At 30.6% G+C, this 9,856-nt stretch overlaps 1 protein-coding gene across 1 annotated transcript; it reads right to left on the bottom strand.

The window, feature by feature from the left end:
- Positions 1 to 6,528: 6,528 nt before the first annotated feature.
- Positions 6,529 to 7,591, bottom strand: LOC119672727 (serine protease 1-like). The gene is made up of 3 exons (XM_038083842.1): positions 7,316 to 7,591; positions 6,946 to 7,205; positions 6,529 to 6,879 (listed from the first exon to the last, which is right to left on the bottom strand). The coding sequence occupies exons 1-3, from the start codon at positions 7,573 to 7,575 to the stop codon at positions 6,578 to 6,580; spliced, it is 822 nt and encodes a 273-aa protein (XP_037939770.1). The 5' UTR covers positions 7,576 to 7,591; the 3' UTR covers positions 6,529 to 6,577.
- Between the last annotated feature and the right edge of the window lie 2,265 nt (positions 7,592 to 9,856).

Raw genomic sequence — 9,856 nt, 5'->3', positions numbered from 1 at the left:
GCAAAGCCTATTCCATCCATTTTATCTTACCCATTCATATCTTCAAATTCACGCTAAATAAAATTTGCTGTAGTAATCAGTGTAGACGATTTGTGTCAATCTGCTACGTAACAAAGCCAGAACAGAACGGGCTGAGGTTTCTTTTAGTAGAAACCACATATTTTACACAATGCTATACCAATTTAATACTAGAAAAAACACTGTGACAATCAGAGTTAACAGTTTATGTTGTACTTCCTTCACTTTCGAAATAACATTGATCTATCAAACCTCTAGACTAAATCTTATGCCGTACAGCTTTTGACAGTTACTTATACATGTCCATTGCCCTAATTGTACCAGTTTTATTTGCTGATCCACCAATCGATAAATCAGAAAAGAAAGTTCAAATTGAAAAATCATCACTGATTTATTTTAGTTCTTATCAGTTTAATACATTCAATGGCACCTGAACGATCCATGCTATAACATGGCAAACATTAAATTAAACATATAATAATTTGAACGATGGTTTTGTTTAACAGACATCAACGATACAGTGCTGTCAAATCAAGACCACGAAATGGGTATTATTTTACTTTAAACATATAGAAAAATTATTTTATAACTTTCAATAATAAAATCTATTTACTTGAAATTAAAAGGGATTGTTTAATAGTAATAACTCGTCATTTGAATCATTTGCTGTATATTTGAAACGGGTTAAGCTACATTTTTAAGAAGCTATGTATTACAAATGTACTTATGTTATTTCATAGCTTTAGGAAACTAAACAGAAGGAATTTAATTAAAAATTAGAATACAAAATATATACAATAAATTTATTTTATCCCAGACCAAAGCAATCGACAAAGGAATTTCAATTATTTGTATATATTTCTGTGTATATTTTGAAATCATAATTCTCAACTCCAGCAAGAACTGCAGTTACAGAGCATGCAAGTGCTTCCAAAAGCATTTTTTTTTTGAAATTTCTGCTTTTGAGTGTAGCCTTAACTACAAAAGCAAGTAGAATTGTGCTTGCATGTGTTATTGATTAAAATTCACTTAAGCAAGTGAAACGTTATAAATAAATTTCACTTTTAAGATTATTTAGAATATTTGCATGAATTTTCCAAGCCATTTGAGTTAAATACATTTGATTACTGCTTTCGCAGAAAAATGTAACAAATCACTTTAAAACCTGAGTAAATTGGACATCGACACGCGAAACACTTGGAAAATTCTGTAGGTTGTGTTCTTCTATTTACGAGTTGGATAAATAACTTTAACGAATAACACTTATTATAAATTTCATAAAAATATTAAAATAATTTAATTAAATGCAAATAACTTACCTTTATTTAATTTCCTTTATTTAATTTATTTTATCGCGTGAGCATAAAATTTAATTAAATTTTTAAAGCCCCGCATTAAGTTTATATTTATTTTATTGCAGTTGGCATATGCATGCACTATCCTTGTTAATGAATGGCATCAAGGCAGCTGAAAACTTAAAAATATTTAAATTAATTTTATTATTAAATTTCAGAGAATTTTATCATTTAAATGTCATGCCTTCAACACATTCTGGCTTCTTCAATTGACTGAAGAGGAATTTTTAAGAGGAAAATTAAGATTTTTGTAAAATCAAATAAATTTTGTTTTAAAAAGAAATATTTCAAAAATGTTTTAAGTGCATATAAAAGTATTATATCAGTTAGAGAATATTAACCTGATTAAATGTTGACTGCAAAGTCCTGTAACAAACTGTAGTTCAATGTGACTTTCAGAAAACTTAAAAATATATATATATATATATACCATTAAAAAGTCATAATACATTTCAAATGATGTATGTGTCACTTAATGAAGGATAAGTGACAGTTAACGCTTTGGAATTACCATTTATACAGATGAAGAATGGAAGGGAATCAGGAATCTACTCGAGCGATATGCAGATTTCCTGATACTTGCAGTATCTACCTAATTAATACGCAACTGAAAAAGTATCTAGGCTAATACAAACGATTATCTGACAAATTTTGAGGGCATTACAATATGTAATAGATATCTTGGAGTGAGAGTGTTGATAGAATATAAGTCACTTACAAAGATTCCATGATACTGCAGTGTCTCTCAGGGTAAGATGTTTGCAATAAAAAAAGCAGCTAGGCTAATACAAGTCAGTGACTAATAATTTTGATCAAATACAACAGAAGATAAGACACATAAAAAGTTTTCCTGTTACTTGGAGTGTCTCTCTACTCTCATTAAAAAGGCTAACCTTAATTAGTCAGGACATACCAAGTTGTGGGCCCTGAAACATGTGATATGAAATTGACACCTCCGACTGGGTGCCACAAGTAATATTTATAGTACAAACAGTATTGGTTGGTGATTATTGGATTTTAGTAGCTCCTTTCAATAGACATGCTTAAACTCTGGAATATTGTAACCCCTTTTCCCGCGGGTGTTTAAAGTGTTGATTCTTGAATTAAAAGATAAGGCATTTCCTGTTACTTGTAGTTGCTTTAAGGTTATGATATACGCAATGGACAGTTACGGTAATGTTAGTTAGCACGTAACAATTTTAAGGTCACAGCAATGGGCAACATATGTCTCTGAGTGGAAGTGTTGATACTTAAATTAGCAAATATGATACTTATAAAGATTCAGCTGGTACTTGCAAAGTGTTTTTAGTTAAGATATACACAGAAGTCCAGAGTTATTTAACGTGTCTTAACACAACGGTGATTTTAACACACGTATCGATATATTGCGTCATTAACAGCTCTGAAACTCTGAGGACTACCGCTGGCACCATTTAAAACTATATATTTGGATATAGTTTCCTTCTTGGCGAGGAGCTAAGATATACACAATAGAAAATGTGGCCAAGCAAGTTAATACCTGATAGTTTGAAAGACATGCCGATTACCAAGTGCTGATAGTTGTATCAGCATGCGCCCTTTTAACTGAACCTTACCCATTCGATATATCACTGTTCCATAAATCAAAATATCAACAAATAAAAAATAAAAAATAAATTGCAAAAAAAAAACTTTAAAAACAGCATTTCCATTTTATCGAACCGTGTGAATAACGCATAAATTATAATTTAGAATACTGGAACGGATGAGGGACTTTATGAAAGTTGCTTAGAAAAGAAAATATGTCAACCACATTGGCAACGTAGGGAAAAAGGAAAAGCCATATAAAAAATTGTAAACAATTGTAAAAGTTTTATGCGCCCAACTAGGCGGTAGCGGGGCATATAACAATTTAAACACTTTGCATATATAAAACTTTACGAAATAAAACATAATTTATGAAACATAAGAATTAAGTATGAAAATAATAAAATTTTTTCCATTTTTTGCTGGAGTCGTTACTGTTGGTGTTGGGCTGCTGGAGAAGCCACAGGCGTAAGTCTGTGAACGGAAAACAAAGGCATGAAAGCGTATAAGCCGCTATGGTGACAAAGATGCCAAAAGTGAGCAAGCAACCAGAAGTGGCAACTCTGGCAACCTGCTGCGTTGCATAAATGTCGCGTGTTGCCGCCACACGCTTAAATGTTTGTTATTGTTATTATTGCTGCGATTGTTGTTGTTGTTGTTGTTGTTGTTGTCATTGTTGTATGTTGTATGTTGTAGTATATAATTAAGGATTTTTGAAAAAAAGAAAATCGAACAATCCCGATGTGAAACATATGCGGTGGTGAAAGGCGCTACCTTTCAAGAAAAAATACGAAAGAAAAAACAAAGCAACAGCAACAGCAACAGAACAAAACTTAAAAGCAACAACAATAAAAAATGCTTAAAAACTTTTCATTTGTTTAACGTTACTGCGTGAGCTACGTTCTATTGTCCTTTTGTTGGGTTATGTTGGGTTTCATTTGCCTGTAGTCTATGCTTATTGCATAAATCGGATGTTAAGAGTTGTGCATACGAAAAAATATCACTCATACGCCCCGTGGCTTTAAAATTCATAAACAAAATGGCATGAAATTACACAATAAAGAACAAAATGGTGCACATGCGGTGCCCGATTTCAAACACGAGATCCATACAATTGTTCTGCAGGTGGAACTTCAAATGGTTCCTTTTGGAGTGAGTTTATACTGGAGCATTTAAGAGCTTTATGTGAATTTGCATGAAAAACGACCACTACTTAACTGCTATTAATTTAAATTAAGTGTACAATCTTAATTTTATGTGTAGGTAAGCGAAAATTTATTTGCTTAGTTAAAATGATATTTAATTTAAATTATTATTTGAATTATTAAGCAAAGAAACGCACTCCGGAAAAGTGTTCCAACATAAAAAACAAATTTTCTGGTTGGTGTGTAAGGAATGGTGTTGTAGGAATGCAGGATTTCTAGAAAAGACGTCAAAGATATTATTTCAGTTGTATGTTTAATACCTAAATGAGTACACCTTTACAACTTTATATAACAGTAATCGATTTGTATATATTATACCCAATTTTAAAAATACGATTAGAATAGAACCCTCTTGAGATCTAACAGATCTCTGTTAGATCAGACCGCTTGTTTCACACTATTTCTATAGTAGCAGTAAGAGTTATAGAAGTTTTGACCTATGAACCAAGAATAGATAATGCAGAGAAACAAAAAATAGACTCATATAACAGGCTCGACATAGCTTTTATTTTTAAAATTGAGGTGTTAAAGATTTTTTATAAATAAAAAGTTACCAACTTCGAGAGGATTTACAGTACAAGAAAATTTATTTAAATTCTAGACAAAAATATAAAATTTAAAAAAATAATTTGAATAGATCTATATGAATTGAAAGCAATCTCACACATAATACAAATACAAATTATATATATACAAATTATATATTAAAACTATATACAAATTATATATTGAATCTTCTAATTCCTAGAAGGAGCATAGAGCTGTAACAAAGATCTTTCACTCGGTACGATTGTTGGTTAGTAGCTTCAACTCTCCCCAGCTTTCCGCATGTGTCACATTTCCATATCAATTCTTCTTCTTCTTCTGCTATCCATCGGGTTTCACTCAATCGCCATTCTTGTTGTGTCACCACTCGCTCTACGCAAAGTGTGTCCGACCTAGACGATTTCTATATTTCTACTCAAAATATCTACAAGCCAAGAAACCTTCAACATTTCAAAAATGTTTCACCCATTTTTATAAGTGTAATTATGTGCAAAATATAAATAATATATTTCACATACATTTACTACAGTAGTTCCATTAGAGAACTAATTGTATAAATAATCGACTTTAACACCAGATACAATTTATACATTATCTTACAGATCCGGTTGCTAAATTTTTTGCTTTTAGACAGCAACAGGGAAGAGTTTTTTATATGTATTTTAAAGAATCGTCAATATATCAATAAAGGTTCATTCAAATAGCTTGTCATATATCAGTATTCAGTCCAATAATATTTAAATTTGATGACTATTATGTTTTTGAAACGTAATGGATTCAAAAAATGTGATGGTTGAAAATTTAACTGCTTCCATGATTAATATGTTGTAAAACTTAGGTATATGTTAGGGAAAATAGTTGTTTTTCTAGAAAAATTTACATGATATATTGACTTATTAATAATCATTTTTTAATATGCATAAAGTAAATATTATGTTTGTAATATAAATACATCAATTTGAAGTTAAATCAACCGCGTTGGGATAACATAAAAGTGATATTCCATGAAAACCACAAATGGGCGCATATGTTCCTTTACCACAATATTCTCGACTTAGCTTCCAGCTACTATTTCCTTATTTTCAAACCTAAAGGAATGGCTGCGATTTTGTTTAAATAAAGAGGTCATTTTTGAAATAAATGGCTATTTTAAGGACCCTAATGACATATATTATTTGTAAGATACATATAAAAAATCGTAAAAGAGTATCGCTTAGTCACTGTATTACGAAACTGTCTCTGAGATTGCAGCAGAAATATATCGTTTTCACCACAAATACGGGAGCACATACAGATATTTTTAATTTTATACTCATAAAAACATTTAACTAATAAAAAACTATGATATGATACAATGTCTTGTGTAAAGTACGCATCATTTTTTTTGTGTAGGAAACTTGCATACGGCACTTTATAATAATATTAATTATTGTACTTTTATTTGTCGTATTTAAATAGAATTATTTTTAAAATTATGCCAATGCTCTGATTCTTCAATAATGGCGTGATCGTACAGGTGGACTGTTCAAGAGTAGCAGTGACAAAGATGAGATAGAATCGATTAAACATTTTAGATAATGAAAGTTGACTTGTAGAATCAGCTCAGGTTTATCTGAACATTTCAAATGGTTCAACAAGGTCAATACCAGGAGATAACTACTATTAGTGTAATTCGCCTCTCCCAGACAACTTTGAGCGTATCGCAATAGAAAAAGGAAGTTTCCGATTGAAAGTGCTAATGTCACAACACTAAGTTATTCATAAGAATCACTTCAACTAAAACAACAAAACAGCACAAAATAAATGGAAAAACTTAAATAAATGTGGAAACACTTGTGTAGATTATTCAATTCAGTTCTTTATTTCAGTTGTATTTATAATGTCGTTCTAATATGAAACTCCAGAATTTGTTTTGATCCAAGCCAAGTGACTGGTTACACGTGCGAAACCAGCTGGAGCACCAGAAGCGCAACCTTTCGATGAAACGAAAGATGTGACACCAATAAGTTCCTTGCTTGATTCCAAGGCCAATGGGCCACCAGAATCACCTTGGCAAGTAGATGTTCCAGATGGAGTTGAAACACAAATTACTGCTGATGTAATTACACTGGAGCCATAAGTGGAAGAGCATACGCTGTTAGTTATTACCGGCAAACGGGCGTAGTTCAGTGTACTGGATACAGATGAACCTTAAAATAAAGTTAAAATAAAGTAAATAATCATTAAATAAAGTAAAAGAATTTATTTTGTATTACTGTCGCTGGTACGTCCCCAACCAGAGGCGATGGCGTAAGAACCGGCATATGTGGAATAGGAAGAAGCGATAGCTGGTAACTTAATGGCTTGTATATTGGTGGTGTATGACACAGCTGCGATATAAAGTAAAGAAACATCATTGGCCAAGGTATTTGAATTGTATCCACTATGTTGAATTATATTGCTTTTGCTGACTGTGCGAGTTACTGTAGGTGAAGTACGTACTGTAGAACCGAGGTAAACAGCAATTGAAGTAGCACTGTAATAAAAAAATATTTTAAAATATTATTTTAATATATAAGTATTAATACTATATTGTATTTTATAAATTGTTTATAAAAAAGTAGTAGAGAGTCAAATGAAACTTACCCATTGGTACAATGAGCGGCAGTTAATACATAATTTTGGCTAATTAAAGAACCTCCACACCAGGAAGTGCCACCTGATGTTGTAATTGATAAGCCAACTTGGTAAGGAAATTGACCTGCCGAGGCTTTGTTACCATTGGTAATGCGACCACTGATTTGACCATCAATGGGTAAGTCCTCGAGGAACACAGGTTTGTCCTTTAAGGCAAACTCACCGGCTGCGGCGAATGCAATTAAAGCGAAAAATACCAGAACTTTCATTATGTTTCTTTCAAAATTGTCGAAACAATTGACTTACCTCAAACAGCGAACAGCTTTTATAGGAAAAAATTGTTGTTTAGAACTTTTTTCGGGTAATATAAAATCTATTAGCAAAAATTCTTGGATGATAAGATAGATTAGTTGTATGCCTTGAAGCACGACAAACCCCATCGTAAATACACAGTATGATTTTGATTAAAAAACTTCAAAGATAGCGAAATACGAGTATTTGTGCTTTGTTGCAGATATGATGACGATCGAACCGAAGTTGACATAATAAATCTTTGACGATAATAATTTATTTATAAATGTGAATAAACACTATAATAAATAATTAGGATGAGGTCTGCCAATCAATACATGCAATTGAAACAAAATAAAATAAATAATTTTCTGATTTACTAATTTGTAGTGTATATATGGGTAACTAAGTACGGACTAATTATTTGTTTATGTTTAAATATAAACTAATTGGTTGTAGATGTTACAGAAGTATAATTACGACTATATTTATATAATAATTCATGTTGGTATAATTATTCATTCTGTCTGTCTCCGCTTATAAATATTCATATAATTTTTTATATATGTAAGTTTTGTATGTAATGTGTTTTTCGAATGGTTTTTCAATATTACGTTTGAAGAGCTAATTATTTGTTCAGATTTCAGTCTACAGAATTATTAACTTAACTTCGTTACCTATGAGTAGTGAAGTATAATCAATTATATTTAGTTCTTAAGTAACTCTCGAACCTTTGTGACACCTAATACGTAATGAATTTTAATAAATATTGTAAACATTATTTAATAATAAATTTATTAGAAAAAGCTATATATATATATATATATGTATATATACACGAAATTTTCATGTGACAATTATGTATATCAATATTTGCATTGTGAACTTGAAATTAAAGAAAATTGTATTAATTTTTTTTAATCAAGCAGAAGAATAGAAAATTTTGACACAACTAATCAAATTTTTAGTGCCAAATATATATGAGTTTAAATTAATTTTAAAAAAATAGTTATTACTAGTAAAACCATTTATTAATGGCTAAATATTCCGATTCAACACTTCCAAGACCCTTTTCCTTGAGGATCTTGATCAATCAAAACACCTCACACTAAACAGCATCCTTAACTTCACCAAAGGTTTTAAGTTATTTTAAACTCTATGGTAAAGGGCCCCTTAGACAGCATCGCGCGTTGACAACGGGCCACTTAAGTTGCTTAATTATACGTTAACACAATGGGTCAATAGGTCTAAGTGGATCCTCTAGGGATCGCCGGTATAACTTAATCTAAAATAAATAAAACTATAGGTGTTCCATTTGGGCAAAGTTAGCATTATTTTTATATCGAGTTTTGGATTTTAAGAATTTATTTACATTATGGTTTCCCTGTTCCCTAATAGTGTGATAAAATTCGAATGGAACTTTGCGAGGAAAAATATTAATTGTTGGATAATAATAATATTAGACGAAATAATTCGAATTATACAAAAAACATAAATGCTGTGAACTTTATAAGTGCACTTCTTTTAGAACAACTTGGTTTTTGTTTTTGTGAATAAAAGAAATATATATATAAATATAATTTAAAACAATTTTAGAAATTTTGAGTTTATTAAAAATATCTTCTTTTAGCCAACCGACAATGAGTCCATGTCTTCTTTTTATGTAGTCGATGTTAAAAAGTTTTGTAAATTCTTAAGTGTCTTTGTGGGTGCATAGAATAGGCTTTTATTTTTAGTGTTAGTGATATTGATATTGATTGAGGTCTATATGACTATTGGGATTACAAACGTAGTACAATATTTCTGAGTTTTAATTTCAAGCAGTTGACTTCTGTTAATATTGCGTTAGGTATAATACCCTAAAGTTTATACATCATATAAGCAAACTGGTTGTTTGATTGACTGATTTAAGACCGATTTAATATAACAATGTTACTATAATTGAGGAGCTTTCCTCAACTGCTTGAGGAAAGCAGTGATGATTTAAATCATATGAACATCTTTCGGATGAAACATTTTTTTAAAACTATTTTTATTTTATTGGTTTTTTCCATTTTAGCTTAAGGAATAAGGTTGAGGCAAGAAAACTAATTTAAAAGAAATGCTCCAGCCGAAAGTTGTACATAATACAATAATATATATGATATTAGACTATATCAGATTATTTGTATATATATATTACTTTATTATTGCATTATGAACAGCTTTCTACTGAGGTATTTTTTTGAATTATTTTTATTTTTTTTCTATCTAAGCTTA

Source organism: Teleopsis dalmanni, chromosome 1 (assembly GCF_002237135.1).
Source record: "Teleopsis dalmanni isolate 2A chromosome 1, ASM223713v2, whole genome shotgun sequence".
In the NCBI taxonomy this organism is placed as follows: Eukaryota; Metazoa; Arthropoda; class Insecta; order Diptera; family Diopsidae; genus Teleopsis; species Teleopsis dalmanni.
Note: the sequence above shows the minus strand (reverse complement) of the source record. Positions and strands in the feature narration are given on the sequence as shown.